General features: G+C 45.0%; 1 protein-coding gene across 2 annotated transcripts in view; it reads left to right on the top strand.

Annotated features, from left to right (window-relative positions):
- The window catches only part of NTNG2 (netrin G2), a 216,132-nt gene extending 198,672 nt beyond the window's left edge, over window positions 1-17,460 (top strand). For both annotated transcript variants that reach the window (XM_082263920.1, XM_082263921.1), the window contains 2 exons: window positions 7,813-7,947; window positions 16,120-17,460. In XM_082263920.1, the coding sequence (XP_082120046.1) occupies window positions 7,813-7,947; window positions 16,120-16,334 (350 nt within the window). In that variant the 3' untranslated portion in view covers window positions 16,335-17,460. The remainder of the gene's footprint in view (window positions 1-7,812; window positions 7,948-16,119) is intronic.
- The last annotated feature ends 278 nt before the right edge of the window (window positions 17,461-17,738 follow it).

The raw sequence follows: 17,738 nt of genomic DNA, 5'->3' as shown, positions 1-17,738 counted from the left end.
AAAATTATAAGTGGTTTTCAACATTGTTTACAAATAAATATCTGAAAAGTGTGACGTGTATTTGTATTTAGCCCCCCCTTTACTCTGATACCCCTAACTAAAATCTAGTTGAGCAGATTGCCTTCAGAAGTCATCTAATTAGTAAATAGAGTCAACCTGTGAAAATTTTAAGTACCTTAGAAAACAAACAGCATCATGAAGCCCAAGGAACACACCAGACAGGACAGGGATAAAGCTGTGGAGAAGTTTAAAGCCGGGTTAGGTTATAAATAAAAAAATATTCAAGCTTTGAATATCTCAGGGAGCACTTTTCAATCCGTCATCCAAAAACAGAGTATGGCACAACTGCAAACCTACCAATACATAGCCGTCCACCTAAACTGAAAGTATTGCTTCATGGTGGCTAAATACAAATGCATGCAACACCTTTCAGATATTTATTTGAAAAATAAATTGAAAACTTCTCAATTATGTGACACTGTATATTGCTCGAATACATAAAATTTTAATAAAAAACATTTATTTTTTTAGTTGTAACATGACAAAATGTGGAAAATGTCAAGGGGTGTGAATACTTTTTCATGGCACTGTATTTGAAGAAGCTGAAAAAAGAAGCTGTTTGCATTCTATGCAGAGCTGCACCAGATTTTGCACTCTGCAGTTTTAGTAAATAAACCCCAATGTCTTTGGAAAAAATATCTCCCGACCCCTTAGGCTCCATGTACACGGGACGCTGGAAATGGCCGTTTAGGAGCAGTTGGGCGTTTTTTTCAGAAGCCCCTGAACCCATCTATATTTTATCTTATCTGTCCATGTACACAGGGTCGTTTTGCAGTCATTTGCAGGCAGTTGCGTTCAGGGACTTTTTATAGAACGCAATTATTTGCGTTCGAACGTGTGTTTCCCGGCGTTTCAAACGCAAAAACGCGACCGTACGCGTCCGAACGCGACCGAACGCGATGACCCGTGTTTTTCCATTTTAAAGGGGAATAATTTTTTTGACCTCTAGGAACGGTTCTAAACGCAAACGCCCGCTAAACGCGGGTACAAACGCGACCGAACAGACGTTTCAAACGTCCTAAAAATTCCAGCATTCAAAGGGACTTTCAACAACGTCCCGTGTACATGGAGCCTTAGACTCACCTTGCCTGCAATCCCTCACTACTTCATCCTCCTGACTTTAAGGGGTTGGGGGAAAAACCCTTTCCAAAGACCAGGTCCCTTTGCCATGTGACAGTAAGAGATGTGCGAATTTGACAAGGTTTGATTTGCCATTGGCTTATCCTTTTTGAAATTCAGCAAATTAGAGATTGACCGATTATTGGCAAAGCACTTTCCCTGATATATATACCAAGGTGACCGATATTGCCGATATTTCGGGAAAGTGCTTGTACTGGAGTGATGCCTGCAGATAGAGGCATCTCCCCGGTACCGGCATCCATAGCCGAGGGTCGGCTGTCTTGTAATGACAACCAATGCGAGTGAGAAGCTGCTCGGCTGTCATTACAAGGAGTGAGAGGGGGAAGGGACGTCCCCCCGCCTCCCGCCGCCTTCCGCGGCTCACCCGGATCTCCTGTCCCATGGGGAGACCCGGGCAACCAGCCTGCACGTCCGCCGAAGACCCAATCAAAGCCTAATTCGGCTCTGATCGAGTCTTCGTGCAAAAACCCGGAAGTGATGTCATGACTGACATCACTTCCGGGTACTGTCTGGCGCCAGATTAAAAAAAATGACAGCATTCAAAACAGCCAAACTTGGCGTTTTAAATGCTTTAAAGTGCAGAGGACGGGTTTGGGGTCTTTTAAATCCCTCCACAAGAGTACCTGTAAAGTAAAAAAAAAAATTATTTTTAAATGTACAAAAATATCGGCCCATATCGGCCGATACTGATATGCATTGACCAAAATATCGGTATCGGCAACGAAAAACCGATATCGGCCGATCACTACAGCAAATGTGAACTTAGCAATGAATCCCATGGAAATCTATAGGGGTGAACCCAGTTAATACAGGTAAACTTCTGTCCAAAAAAAGGCTTGGGAAGCTGGGCACTGCCATGAGGAACATGCCAATGCAAACAAAAATTACATACAGTAGGGAGAGACATGCGATTTAAGGGCAACATTGAAGATAGACAAATACTTAAAATATTGTCCTTAGGGGATTCCTTAAAGCTGTAGTTCTTTGGAAACAGTGAGAATGTACACAGGTAGCAAATATTTGAAATTGATCTTTTTTCCTGGCTTAGATACTATAGCAGCAACCCTATCTGATTAACTTCAGTTTGTTATAGTTAGGTAGTTTTAGCAACCTCACATGCTTTTTCTTCAAACGCTAATAGACCTGCTATGACTGGCAAAAATAGATTAGCCAGTAATTAATTGATGCAAGACAGGTGATGTCCTGTCACTGGCATATTGCTGTCAAACTTTCAATAACAATAAAGAGAGCAGGTCATCAGGGTAAAAAAGCAGGGTAAAATTGCCCAGAAACAGGACATTTTTAGAGAGAGAGAACTGATCAAAATACACTACAGAAAGAGAAGAGCTTCCAATTCACTGACATTATGGTGTTTTTTTAGTAAGTGCAAAATCAGACTCGCTTCTGCATAGAAACCAATCAGCTTCTAACCCCAGCTTCTGCAAATAAGCTTTGGCAATAAAACCTGGAAGCTGAGTTTCTTTGCAGAAGTGAGCCTGATTTTGCACTCTCCAGCTTTAGTAAACAAACCCCTATGGTTGTCCTGTGTCCAGGGCCGGTGCTAGACTATTTTACACCCTAGGCAAGACAAGCTACTTGCGCCCCCCCCCCCCCCCCGCCCCCAAAAAAATAAAATGTATAAGGGAAGGGGTTAAAAACTCCTCTATGTCATACCCAGTGACCCTGATCTGATGGCTCCTCTATGTTATGCTGTCATAACCAGTGACCCCCATATTCCTCCATGTCACACCTGGGGACCCTAATGTCCCTCTATGCCACACCAAGGGACCCCGATGATCGTCCATGTCACACCAGGGGCACCTGATGTTCCTCCATGTCATACCCGGAGACCCTGATGTTTTTCCATGTCACACCTGGGGACCCTGATGTTTTTCCATGTCACACCTGGGGACACCTGATGTTCCTCCATGTCACACCTGGGGACCTCAATCCCCCATGGCACACCCAGGGACCCCAATTTCTCATGGCACACTTGGTGACCCCAAAACCCTGTTACACCCGGTGTCCCCTATCCCCCATGGCACACCTGGTGACCCTGATTCCCTTTCACACCAGGGAACCTCCATGTCACACCCAGGGACCCTGATCCCCTGTTCTGGGGACCCTCACTGGGCAGTATGAAGAGAGTGGCCCACACTCTGCCCTCCTTCACCATGATCCTGCTGATTCCTTCTCCTAGGATGCTCCTCTCCTGGACCACAGTGCTCACCACAGGCTCCTGGTGAAGGGAGAAGCCGCAGTCAGAGCTCCGCACGTCCCTAATCCCCAACCTCCTCAGACCATTCCGGTGCCTCGTCGTTTCTGCTATAGTAAAGGTGCCGCCCTCCAGTGCCAAGCTTGGGGTCAGGTTCAGCCTTTCTCCGCTCCCTGCTTAATACCGACCCAGGGAAATGAACGGCTGCCCACCAGCTCAGTGCAGAGAGTCACTTCCTGCCCAGGGTTTACACCACTCAGCTCCAGCCAAATAGGATCATCATGCAGGCAGCACTCCTGTGGGCTCCCTTCCTGCCTCTTGCCCCCCCCCCCCAACAGTGGTGGAAAGCCAGGGCCTGGTAGTTCAGCCACTGCCCCAGACACCTGGCATCTTCCTCTGTCCATTCTTTCTCCCCCACTGCCGCCCCCTCCCCTCAGCTCACAAGGATCATTTATGATGGACAGAGAGTGCCGACTCATGGCTGCGCCCCTAGGTTGCAATGCGCCCTAGGCAGCTGCCTAGTTTGCCTAGTGGAAGCACCGGCCCTGCCTGTGTCCCCTTATTTAAAAAACACTTACTGGCCTTTCTAACCCTACTAGCCTTGGTTCATAGGCTATTTAGTGCATGGAGCTCCAAAGTAGGTGGATGCTGGAAGACTTCCCTCTACTAAGTGCTGTGACTTAACCGGTAGTTAATATGTTGTCATACACTAGGGGTCCTGACTCCCGATTGAAGTCTACATGGGGAAAGTATCTCTATACGGTGCCACCAGCCCACTATATTTCACTACAACTAATTGATTGGGTTATAGAAGACCCAAAAAAAACCCACAGCACTCAATGCCAATCTAATTTATCCTGCTCCTAATGCATCAAAAAGCTCACGTCAATTGACCAAACCAACACACATAAAATAAAGAAAATTTCAATATTAATAATACAAATAAAATAAAAAAATAACAGCCATATGCTACATATGATCCTGGTGTTAATAGATTGACCAAGTGAGGATCCAGCACTAGCATAAAAGAAAAATATGTGGGTAGCCCAAAAAACGAATCTGCAATGATCTAATGTGAGGGTGCTGCTCTTGTACCAGAGTGGGTGCTCTCTTTAATCACTGAAAACATACTATACTAAGTTATGGGGTTTTGATCTTTTGTCTTTCCTTTTATTTTTCTAGTTGGAATATACCCCCTGCCTCCCAGCCCTTCCCTCCCCTGCCGTACACTTAGAACTGAATTAGCAGGATAAGGCAACTGTGTGTCTAGTCTTATATCATGCCATAGGCAGGCGCATAGAGTGAGCTGTCTCTTTTGTGCCTTGTCTAGATAGGGCATTCTGATTTTGTGCGATAATCAAGCTAGGTAATTTTCTGGGATAGTTGAATGGGCAACGATATGACAGTTGGCCCAAGGAGCAAGAATTATAAATTTGGATCTTCCTATGTTACATTTCTAACAGGCCAGATCCTATCAGGTGTTAGCAAGTGTTCAATTAGTAATAGTGGTACCAGTGCTGGGACATGGTCCTCTTAAACGCCAAGTGAAGATGCCACAGTGCACTCATTCCACCAGCCAAACTAAACCAGGTGCATCTTGTACACCTGTACGTTCCATGGTCAGCAAGGTGCAAAAATCCTGACCAAACAAGTTTGAGGAGTGTTGCTATATTGTTAAACCAGCTGCATTTAGCTGTAATGAACACAGTAAAACAGAGTTCTGTATGGGAACAAATGTAGCTCATAATTTATCAAAAAGGAAATGTCTGTAGCAATATTTCCAGGCCTTGGGCCTGAGGTGGGTCTGGACACTTCCAACACATTAAAGTTGTGAACCCAGGTGTGAGAGCTGAGACAATGATCATTCTGGCATTTTTGGTTTGTTTTTTTTATTGTATTTAGGGGATGGGAGAAGGGAATGAGTGGGATACTCCTCTGGCTCTTCTAGGCTTAACTGGGACTTTGTACAAAAAAAATGCTCACTAGCACTGTCTTGGTGCCAGCTGAATGCCGACCAGCGCTTCCTAACGCTTCAAATGCTGCTTTGACTGAATTAGTGCTGAAACCTCGACTTTAACTTGGATTGTTAGCTCAGAAGCTCCAGGACTGTAGAACTCTTGACTCCTGAAACTTAGTGTAGCTCAAAAGTCACTGAACAGCTCCCTCTAACCCTTCACTGGCTGAGGTAGCTCCTTGTCACTACTTGTGCTGCTGCAACTCTTAACTCTGTACACTGCACACTGTACACTGACTCTTCAGGGCCCAAACTGCAGGTACCCCCTCTAATACTTCAGAGTCCTCTGACTAGGTACCCTCTATAATACTTTAAGGTCCTCTGACTAGGCACCCCCTTTAACAGTTAGCTGACTCCTGGATCCATAGAACCTTCTCCGGAGTGGCCCCCTCTGACACTAGGCAGACCTCAGGGGCAATCCACAGTACTCACAACCTTTGTAGGCTTTCCTGGGACTGGACCCCTCTCTCTCTCCGCTGGTTCTCGGCATATGGATCCCCTCTGCAGCTCAGCTTCACACTCCTTGGATTCCCAGGGCGCCACCCGGGACACCCGCTTCCTCTGACAGGAGGAGAGACAGCCGTACTCTACCTCCTGGTACTTTGCTTCCTACCAAAGACGCTGCATCATGCGTTCCTTTAGAATTTATACCCACTCCCAGAATCCTCTACGGCAGAATCTGCCTTCTGGGATAGATACAGGCCTGAGTGTGTCTCTGATTGGGTTTCCTCCACTGCCCAATGAGAACCTTCTCATGGAGCCAGTGGGGAAACTCCCCTCTCAGCAGACACACCTGAGAGACATGGCAGCCAGCTGAAATCATGGCCCTGCTGTTAGGCAGCCAAGACCCACTATACTTTACCTAGCACCTACCTGTAGGGTGCTACATGTCATTCTGCGATTTTTCCCTTTCTGTAAAAGCAATTATATTTCTGATACAAAGTTTTTTTTTGTATCTTTATTGTATTTTCTATGCAGAGCTATAAAAAATTAGGGACAGACCGATTATCGGTGGCCGATATGCACTTTCCCCGATATATCGGTATCAGCCCCGGAACTGGCCGACATTGCTGATATTTTTGCGGGAGTGTATCACAGCCATACACCCACCGACAGCAGCCCGGTGCCCGCCAGCCACCCACACCCGCAGGCCCTGTACCAGCCAGCCACAGGCACTGTACCAGTGAGCCAGCCAGCCACACACAGGCCCTGTACCAGTCAGCCACAGGCACTGTACCAGGGAGCCAGCCAGCCACCCACAAGCCCTGTACCAGCCAGCCACAGGCACTGTACCAGCGAGCCAGCCACCCACAGGCCCTGTACCAGCCAGCCAGCCACCCACAGGCCCTGTACCTGCCAGCCACAGGCACTGTACCAGCCAGCCAGCCAACCACAGGCACTTTACCAGCCAGCCAGCCACCCACAGGCCCTGTACCAGCCAGTCACCCACAGCCCCTGTGGCAGCCACCCACCCACCCACCAAAAGGTGCCAGCCACCCACCCACCTACCACAGGGTGCCAGACAGCCAGCCAACCACAGACAGGATGCAAGACAACCAGCCACCCACAGGCCCTGTACCAGCCAGCCACAGGCACTGTACCAGCCAGCCGCCCACAGGCCCTCTACCAGCCAGCCACCCACAGCCCCTGTGCCAGCCACCTACCTAACACAGGGTGCCAGTCAGCCAGCCACCCACCACAGGGTGACAGCCAGCCACCCACCACAGGGTGCAGGCTACCAGCCACCCACCACAGGGTGCCAGCCAGCCATCTACCACAGGGTGCCAGCCAGCCATCCACCACAGGGTGCCAGCCAGCCATCCACCACAGGGTGCAAGCCAGCCATCCACCACAGGGTGCCAGCAAGCCAGCCATTAAGCATTAAACAAAAATTAACATGTTCAGTACCAGATTTGTGTCAAAAATTGTCTTTATTTTTCAAAACTTTAAATGTATAACAATATCGGCCCATATCAGCCGATACGTTGTGACCAAAATATCGGTATCGGCCCTAAAAAAAAAACCATATCAGTCTATCCCTATAAAAAAAAAACCACAAATGTAAAAAGTTACCCTACGAACAGTAAAATAAATAAATATCTAAGGAGAGTAGGGAATGGAGAAGTAATGATTGGATTTAGACTTTAAGAAATATTTAAAATATTTTTTGAGGGAATTTAGTAAAACTGGAGCAGCCAGAATCTAGGGAAGCAGCTTTGCATGGCAATCAATCGGGTTGGATCGGTTGGTTACTATGCATCACTGCTTCAGTTTCTGGGTGCTGCCATTTTGGTAAATTCTCCCCATTGTATGGATATGTCATTATAATTATGTTGCTTATTAAGACTAAGCTCTAGCTAAGAGAATTCTTCTGTGTTTGCAGATTGCAACTGTAACCAGCATGGATCGGAGCATGAACGCTGCATTGAAAATGGTGATTGTGTGTGCCGGCCTGGAGCCACCGGGACCAAGTGTGATGAGTGTTACCTTGGCTACCACTGGAGGCAAGGCTGCCACCGTAAGTAACATAACCCATGAGCCTAACACATAGGAGTCATGTACAAGATGGATAGTCTGGTTATAAGATTGTAGTACTTTGTTATGAGGGCAAGTTCAAAAGGGTTATATGGCAGTTTTATTCGATGTACGGTACATGAAATTATAACCTTGGCATTAATAGTCCCTAGTTTTGCACAGAGCTGTGAAAGCATAGAACTTCTGTCAAGTTTTTATATTGGTTTGAGTTCCTGCTGGAGACTTCCCCATACTTCCTGTTGGGAAGGAGGATGACAGGAAATCTGAGCAGTGAAGAGACAGATTGCACCAAAAAATTTTCCTCAGTAAAATAAGGAAGAAATATAACCTCTATCAGGTTGTAATTACTGGAAGATTGATGGTGCTGGAAGCGTAGGTAGATATACTTAGGTGCTAATACTATATTTGAAAAAAACAAACTAGTGGTATCCCATTGGGAGGTCTAGGTGTTGGGTAGAAGAAGACTCTCGTGATCCAAGGAACTGGAATAGTCATCTAACATTCAGACTGAAATGGGTACAAATGAGTTCAAAGTTGACCATAAACCTAAGAAGGAGGTTAGATCCAAAGACCTTAAAAATGACCTTGTTTCAGGTATGCTGTAGCTTTTCATTTGGACATCTAGGGACGTTTAGAGTTAGAGGCAATGATGTATTTGTACCTTCCCTAATCTTTGACAGCTATATTACACTGAGGACATTGGGCCTTGCAAAACCTATAGTCAGTGCTGTATTTTGGCCTAGGCCAACAAGGCCCAGGCCTAGGGCGGCACTTTACAGGGGGGCGTCAAAAAACCGCCCCCTCCTCCACCTTAGACTCTATTGGCCACTGATTGATAAAGCTGCCTCTCTCACCCCCCTCTCTCTCACCTCCTCCCCCCTCTCTCTCTCTTTCTTTCTCTCTCATCCCCCTTTCTCTCTGTCTCTCTCACCCCCCTCTCTTTCTCTCTCTCCATACCCTCCTCTCTCTCTCCCTACCCTCCTCTCTCTCTCATCCTCCCTCTCTCACCCCTCTCTCTCTCTCCCCCCTCTCTCTCTCTCACCCCCTCTCTCTCAGCCCCCCTCTCTCTCTCATCCCCCTCTCTCTCCTCCCTCTCCCCTCTCCCCCCCTCTCTCTACCTCACATCCCCCTCTCTTTCTCTCTCTCATCCCCTCTCTCTCTCTCTCACCCCCCTTTCTCTCTCATCCTTATTCTCTCTCTCTCTCACCCCCCCCCCCCCCTCTCTCATCCCCCTCTCTCTCCTCCCTCTCCCCTCTCCCCCCCTCTCTCTACCTCACATCCCCCTCTCTTTCTCTCTCTCATCCCCTCTCTCTCTCACCCCCCTCTCTCTCTCATCCTTATTCTCTCTATCTCTCTCATCCCCCTCTCTCTCTCTCTGTCTCTAATCCCCTCTCTCATCCCCCCCTCTGTCTCAACCCCCCCCCTCTCTCACCCTCATCTCTCTCACCCCCTCTCTCTCTCACCCTCCCCTCTCTTTCGCCCCTCTCCCTCTCATCCCCCCTCTCTCTCTCCCTCCCTCCCTCACCCACCCTCTCCCTCTCATCCCTCCTCTCTCTCTCTCTTTCCTCTTCCCTCACCCACCCCCCTCTCTCTCTCTCTCCCACCCTCCCCGTGACATATCAGAGGTTCATGCTGGGACTTGTAGTCCTTCAATTTTGGAGGGAGTCACATCCATTAAAAAATAAGGAGTGGGGCAAATTTACATAGGAGGGGGGGGGGGGGCGCCAAATTTTAGTCTTGCCTAGGGCAGCACAAAACCAAAATACACCACTGCTTATAGTTATACTCAGCTGTGGGTGAGTTAAAGTTGACACTAGCAGATGTTCTGAAGAGCTTTGTACAGACACTTTTCTACTTAAAAGGACTTTGCTCTAGTGGCTCTAATACTACTTAAGCTGAAGTCTACTATTTGGTACAAGCCCAGACTTCATCATAGCTTGTCCTAAAGTAATACAAAGTCCTCAGTTGTACATAGTTCTTATCTTTGGAGTATCCCATCACTTCCCTCAATCCTATCCAAGTTCTCCAAAAATAGAAACAACACAAACAACATCCCCTAGACTGGTCTTCGGAGAAAGAGCAAATGAGCCTGTTGTGTGCCTGGCTGTGGGGCAGAAGTTGGGAAGACCTGGACAGTATTATCTGCGTCTCCCAAAGGAGTAGTGCTACATTTGCAATGTGACTCAAAATACAGGTTTCATCCTTGAGAGACATCGTATTTCAAAGGTGAGACATTTGTTTTTTTGTTTTTTTTCGACAAGGAGTCTGTGGAAGAGGGGGCATTATCAATTTATTAGCATACGCCACACAACTTGTAGTATCTCTTTTCATTAAAGTGTTACTAAACCTAGGACCCTGCATTCACTATATCTGGTCTCCCACAGTACACAGAACATGGAAATGCAATAGTTTTAGTAAATATAAACCAATACCTTTTCTCATCAGCAGTATATTGCAATCTTGTGACTTCTATCAGTGTCTAGTTAAAGCTTGTAGGAGGAGTTTTCATACTGCATTGGCTGTCTTATTAGGGTCCAAGACCCCTGACCCCCTGTCTGGACCGTGCTGATTGGCCCTGTGCTGATCACATGCACCCTCCTAAGAAAAAAAAAAAAACTTTCTAGCAATACACACCTAACTGAGCATGTGCAGCCTGACTCCATGGACTCTGTCTTATCTGGACCTGTTTTGGAGTCAGTGGAAGAAGAGGAGGATTTGTGTATACAGGAGCAAACAAACTTTTTACACAATGCAGAGGATTAACTCCTTTGGTTCCACAGTGAGTATAACAAGCATGCTTTACTGCATATACTGACTGATTTTACTCTTGTGGGTTTAGTAACACTTTAAGCTTTATTGCACAGAGTTCATTGCCTCTGCCACTGAACTTTTCTGGATCCTTCACCCTCTTTTCCCTAATCATATGTCCACTCTGACTAAGCCCTGAAAGAGAATGAAACATGTCGGATGAGAAGCACAATGCAACAAAGCTTATCGAAAAAGCCATTGTGCATTGATGAGTGTGTTATTGAAGTATTTACAGGCAAGATACACATCCCAATGCCAGTCAGAGTGACCCCCCACTGCTAAATGCAGGTAGGGCTTAGTGAATTTTTTTTTGTTTAAAGAGGTTGTAAACCCCAATTTTTTTTTTTTTCAACCTGCAAGAGAAACACATAATGAGCTAGTATGCATCACATACTAGCTCATTATGAAATACTTACCCTTGAACGAGCCCCCGCCGTGCCGCCCGCTTACCTCTATGACGGACGACATGTTCAGTCGCCCGTCTTCCGGGATTGCGGCATCCGGCCATCCGATTGGCTGGAGCCGCGGTGACGTCACACCGCGCACGCGCGCGGGAGCCGACGGTCACAGCACGGGGCTCTGAAGGAACGGCACCAGCGGCCGTTCCTTCAGAGCGCATGCGCCAGTGATGTCACTGGCTGCATGTAAGGTAAATATCTCCTAAACGGAGATATTTACAGTACCTATAGGTAAGTCTTATCATAGGCATACCTATAGGTAAAAGTTGCAGAGGAGGGTTTACTTCCTCTTTAAAAAGGACCACTGCTCCACACTCTGTCCAAAACAAAGGTTTTTTTTAAAGTTTTATTCTCTCCACTTTTAATAAGCCTATATAAAAACAGCAAGTGAAAATTATACAAAATAATATTACGAGAGCTTGCCACCATGTGTCTGTCTAGTCTCGGTCTATAATTCCCAGTGTGCTCTGGAGACACAGTTCTGCGTGGAAGACCTTTACTCGCAAGTGATTAAGTAACGCAGACACATTAAATCTGCCCAGGATGCAGCCTGCCCTTTGCTCTGCTGTGCTGGAAGATTTGTGTTATTTTGACCTTAATGAAAAGAGTTTAAATTATGTTTATATCAGCTGCACACTAAGATATATTCCAGAAATGTACAAGACCCGAATAATAAATGGGAGATAGATGTAGGATTTGCCATTTTATTTAAAGAACTATTACATGTCTTTCAATAGAACATAAGGTCTTTACCAAGTAACTACAGACCTGTTAGTTTAACTGCTATAGCCGGAATGTACTATACATGAGAGTTTGATAAATGACCATGAAATTCTTGCTAGAAAACAATATCAAGGATTGATAGCATTGGTTCACAAATGACCAATGTTGTCAAATCCACTTTCTTTTTGTAGCACTGTCCCCCATAAGGACTGCCAGTTATTCACTCTGCGGGTCCCCCTGAGTTACCAGCACACAGTCATGACAGATACAAGTCCTTAATTCCTTCACACGGCTCACTCCAATAATCAGTCTAGGGGTTTTTGGTTGTTTTGTGTTTTTTTTTTTTTCAAAATGGGGATAGGAGAAGGAAATAGTAGGATACTCCAATTTAATTATGGATAATGTTGAGCACTCCTATCTTCTGATACAGCCAGGCTGTTGATTCACCCTGCCACTTTGGATGAATTTGGATTGAGTCTCTTTTCCTAAGACGACTCGGTGAACAAACAATTATCTTCAGGACACACTCCCCAGTATCCTCTTTCTCTTTCTCTGCTGACACCCGTCCTACTGACTATCTTTCAAGCAGGGGTGGCCCCCCTCAGGTCAGGCACCTTGACACGAGTCCCTGTACTCACGATACTGTAGTCCCCGGGTCTCTATTGTCTCCCCTCTCAGTCAGCTTTCTTGGACCTCAGGGTTCAGCTCCTCTCAACTGCTCCTCTGGTCCTCAGGACAACCTCCTGCGACCGCATGACACCTCTACAGAGGAGAAGGCAGCCACCCCCCTCTCTCCGGGACTCTGCTCTCCAGCCAAAGACCCTGCAGCACATGTGCTCCTGGCTTTTATACAGCATGCCAGAATGCACCGAGGCAACCTGCCCTCTGCCAATGACCAGGACTGTATCAAAAGCCTATGCACCCATTTGTCCGGTTTCCTCCCACTGTCCAACATGCCTCCCTATTTGACCAGCGTGAAACACTCTTCAGACTGAATGAATCGCATACTGAGCACATTGAGCAGACCTTACTTATAGGTCCTGCTCCCTGATAGGCAGAGAGCAATATAGATTTACCTGCAGCTCCTCTGGTAAGCAGACAGAGCTCAAAACTATACTTTCTCACTAGCACCTACCTAGGAGGGTGCTACATTTTTATGAGGAAGCAAACAAAAAACTTAGATAAGAGAGTAGATGTAGATATACTTGGACTTCCCCAGAGATGGCTAAAGTGTATGTTACAATCTATAGGCTTGGAGAATTGTGTCTGTAAATAAACAGAAAACTGGCTTAAAGCCTCTAATCAAATAGTAGTGATGAACGATTTATACTCTCAATGGTCTAGGGTTATTAGTGGTGTACCCCAAGGTTCAGTGTTAAGACCCCCTCTATTTAGCCTATAAAATGATATAAAGTTTGGGAATAAACATACCCTTTGTTTGCAGATGACACTAAGGCCGGTCATACTCAGAGCAAATTTCTCTCCTGCAGTTGGAAGAAATTTGCTCGATTCCCCCATCAGCAGAGACAAAGTTGATGCAGGAATATCTCCTGCCAGGCCATTGTCTTTTCCTGGCAGGGGGGTGGGGGAAGCCATTCCCGCCAGGAAAAGACAGTGATTATCGATAGGGGCTACAGCAGCCGCTTGCGATAATTGTAAGCAAATCCAGCATGCTGGTTATACAAGGTGGGTTTAGAAGTGCCAGTCTGTCATAAATGGATAGACATCAGTATTTAGCATGAAAGACCAGAAAGGGACCCTTTGGACAGAACCTAGAGGGGTCTCCAAACTTTCTAAACCAAGGGCCAGTTTACCGTCCTTCAGACTTTAGGGGGCCAGACTAGAGCCAGTGGGAGTAGAAAATGTCCTGGTGTCTAGTGGGACTAAACAATGTACTGGTGTCCGTAGTACTAAACGATGTCCTGGTGTCCAGTGGGACTAAACAATGTTCTGGTGTCCAAAGTTACTAAACAATGCCCTATCATTGATGTCAGTGGGAGGACTAGTGCCTCGTTGATGTCAGTGGAAGGAATATTGCCCCATTGTTGGTGTCAGTTGGAGGAATAGTGACCCATCATTGGTGTCAATGGAAAGAATTCTGTCCCATCATTGGTGTCAGTGGAAGAAATTGTGCCCTTTTTTTGGTGTCAGTGGGAGGAATAATGCCCCATTGTTGGTGTCAGTGGGAGGACTAGTGGCCCATCGTTTGTTTTAACGGAAGGAATTTGCCCCATCTTTGGTATCAATGAAAGGAATTGTGTCCCATCATTGATGTCAATTGAAGAAATTGCGCCCCATTGATCATTTCAATGGGAGGAATTGTGTCCTTTTGATGGTGTCCATGGGAGGAATAGTGACCTGTAATAAATAAAAAATTAACCGCGCTAGCAAAAGAAAAAGAGCTGCAGCTTATAGTGGGATAACACCTTAAAGAAATTGTATAACGTGAAGCTGCGCTACAGGTGATTGGGTATATATAAATAAATGAATATAAATAAACAATGTAAAATGTACAGTGTGTCAACTAATAAATACACACTAGTGAATAAATGACCAACTAAAAAAAGGAGAAATAATCAAAGGTAGATAAACCATAAATTGATAATGTCCCAAAGAATAGAAATAAAAAATGGTGCAACAAGGCGTGTAGATATAAAGTCCTCCACCACAGCAATAAGTATGGATTCCTCCACGGTGCGTCTGACAAACCACCAAACCTGTGAGTTTACCAGATAAAGGTAATCAACGAGCCAATCAAAGCACTCCAGTGGATGGGTAGCGGTACAGGGATGTAAATACACTAAACCAGGACCATTAGTGTAGTGGATCTCCCACCGGAGACAATCAACGACCGTGAGCCATGTAAGCATCCATATTCAATGCAGCAATATGTGCTCGTAATACAAAAAGAAGCCGGCCGGCTAACACTAACGCCCGTCCTTCCGAGTCCACGTGGTGACGTCAACACGCCGGTCCCTGCACGTTTCGTCACAGGTGACGTCTTCCTGGGGGTACAAGCGGTGTGTTGGCGCCACCACTTAAATAGAACAAGGAGAGAGCATGTACCGCCCCTAGCCATGACGTTACTCATCGGGCGCCATGTTTGCAAAGGGATCAGTGCCCATAGTTACGGTAAAAATATATGTTTCAAAAGGCAAAAAATTATGGCTAGATCATTTAAAAGACCAGTGAAACTGCCGCTCCATGGACATCTCACAACAAATTAAATATTGGAAATTGCTAGACAAGTTGTTATTTACCAAAAGTGTCAGCAATCGGGCGCCATATTTGCTAGGGGAATTAACCCATACCAGCACCAATTCCATTTAAAGGCACCAAAGAAAATTTAAAATTACAAAAAACATGAATACCCACAAAATATTAACTGCAAAAAACAGTTGGCAAGCCAATAAGCCGCAAATATTAATCATATAGAAACATCATATATATAGATAAAGGAATAAAAATATAAATAAATAAAACATGAATAAAACAGATGAGTGATGGTATACAAATTGTTTATACGACAGTCTATTACTACTGTTAACTCACCTGGAAAATAAAAAACAATTAATTAATGGAAAAGTATCACATATACGCCTGGCCAAGGCTGGTTATACTTAAAAAATACCAAGGCTCAAGTAAATAAATTAATGAATAAATGATTGATAAAAATAGCAAAGCCGAACCCAAAAGAGTATAAATATAGGAATAGTGACCTATTGTCGGTGTCAGCTAGCGACAGGAGTTATTACCCATTGTTGGTGTCATTGAAAGGTACAGAGCCCCATAGGGCCACAAAAAGACAAGAAAAGGGCCGCATCCGGCCCCAGGACTGCAGTTTGGAGACTGCTAATCTAGAAAAAGGGAAGGCATACTTTCTTTATTACAAGTCAAATGGTAAGTAGAGATCAATCAAAGTTATTAGAAGGCAAATTTATCATTCAGGGTTCCTAAGGTCTTGGAATTCACAGACAGCTTCATTTAGGATAGCTTTAGGTATCTCTTTATTTGGAGGCAATCCTACATGCATTAATGTGCCCAAGTATTTACTGATTTTAAAAAATACTGTTGGGTAAAACTCTCTCCTTTCACCATTTTTGAAGCACTGGTTATTTTTATGTACAGTCATTTTGATATATATTTTCTTTCTTACCCTTTCTTAGCCAATGTTTGCGATGATGAACTGCTCATCTGCCAGAACGGCGGCACCTGCCACGAAGGCCAGCGATGCATCTGCCCCAATGGCTTTAAAGGAGCCTTATGCCAAGATGCCAAATGTGATTCCACCCACAGGAACTGTGACTCCGCCTCCAGCACCATGGTCATCTCAGTTTTACTCCTTGTCTGTACACTATTACTGAGCCTTGAAATCATTTAAAGCCCATGACTAAGATTGGCTGAACACACTGCAGGAGGTGTCTACTTGTCTCGTTACTCCCCTGTTAGGAAGAACTAAAAAAGAAAAAAGGTTGAGGGGAAGTAATGATGGTAACTCAGCTTCTGCAGTGCCTTATCGCCTTGTGACCTGGGACTTACGAAGAAAAAGCCCATGGCATTCGTACAATGTGGAGATTATTACTGCTGCAGTCCTCAGGTGGAAGAAGTGACATATCTTTTGAAGATTTGTAGTGTGGCCCATATAACCTTGAAGGGACACCATTAGTTGCAATACCTACCTGCACTTGGCCACCAGCTAAGTGATAAATCAAACAAAATGGATGTCACCTGAAGCCCCTCCCCCTCTTTTTAAATCAGGGCGGAGACTTAGAAGGGTGACAGATCTTGCAAAGAGGGAAGGTGGATTCTAGAAAGGCCCTTTCTTATTACGATGCAGAAAATGGACCCTGTGCCAAAACAGTAAATATACAAGCATAGAGATGGGTATAAAAGTCGACCGCACAGGCATTTGTTACCGTTGCGGGAGGAAGCATCTGAATCATAACTATTTGGCTTTGACTGTTTGCTGTTTCTTTGTGTTATGAGAATGTCTGCCTAAACTAACCCACATAGTGTTTTTCTGGGGGGTGGCGATGGGCGGAGTCAATTTCTTAATGTGCAATCCCACTTACAGACCCCAGAAGAAATGTTATTTTTGGAAAAAGAAGATACATAATACAGTTTTATGTTTTTACTTTTACATTTTAGTGTAAGATCTATTCATGTTCACTGTGACACGCAATTACTCTTTGTGCAGAAGAGAAGGGTTTAGGGTGGTTGGGGTTGGAGAGTTACGGGCACCTCTTTTAGGGTTACGGGTTCAATGTAACTGCTCCATTCAACTGGAGCAGTTCAAATAGTAAACCAAGAATATATTTAAAAAAGAAATTATCGCAGGGCAGAGTATGATAAAGAAACAGATTCTATCGATATATTGTATATCCATTTTCTTTTTGTAGAAGATTATTTTTGTTTCGATGTTATAATAAAAACACAGAGAGAACGCTTTATCCTGAAAACTCGGACATGTTCAGAAATATCCAAAGTAAACAAATTGTGTATGAACATTGTTTGTTGTCTGTTGTTTTCACTATGATAGTTTTCATTTTAGTGGCCTCAGTTAAATCCTCAGTTGTTCCTAAATCCAATTACACCTATAAAGGAAAACTAAAATTAATTGTAGTGTTAGTTTTAAACAAGCAATAGTCATTTAATTCTGGAGACATAGGAAATACACTATATTGCCAAAAGTATTGGAACGCCTGCCTTTACACACATGAATTTTAATGGCATCTCAGTCTTAGTCCGTAGGGTTCAATATTAAATTGGCACACCCTTTGCAGCT

Source organism: Pelophylax lessonae (genome assembly GCF_965119305.1).
Source record: "Pelophylax lessonae genome assembly, chromosome: 7".
Classification (NCBI taxonomy): Eukaryota; Metazoa; Chordata; class Amphibia; order Anura; family Ranidae; genus Pelophylax; species Pelophylax lessonae.
The sequence above is the reverse complement of the archived record's forward strand: the minus strand, read 5'-3'. Positions and strand labels throughout refer to the sequence as shown.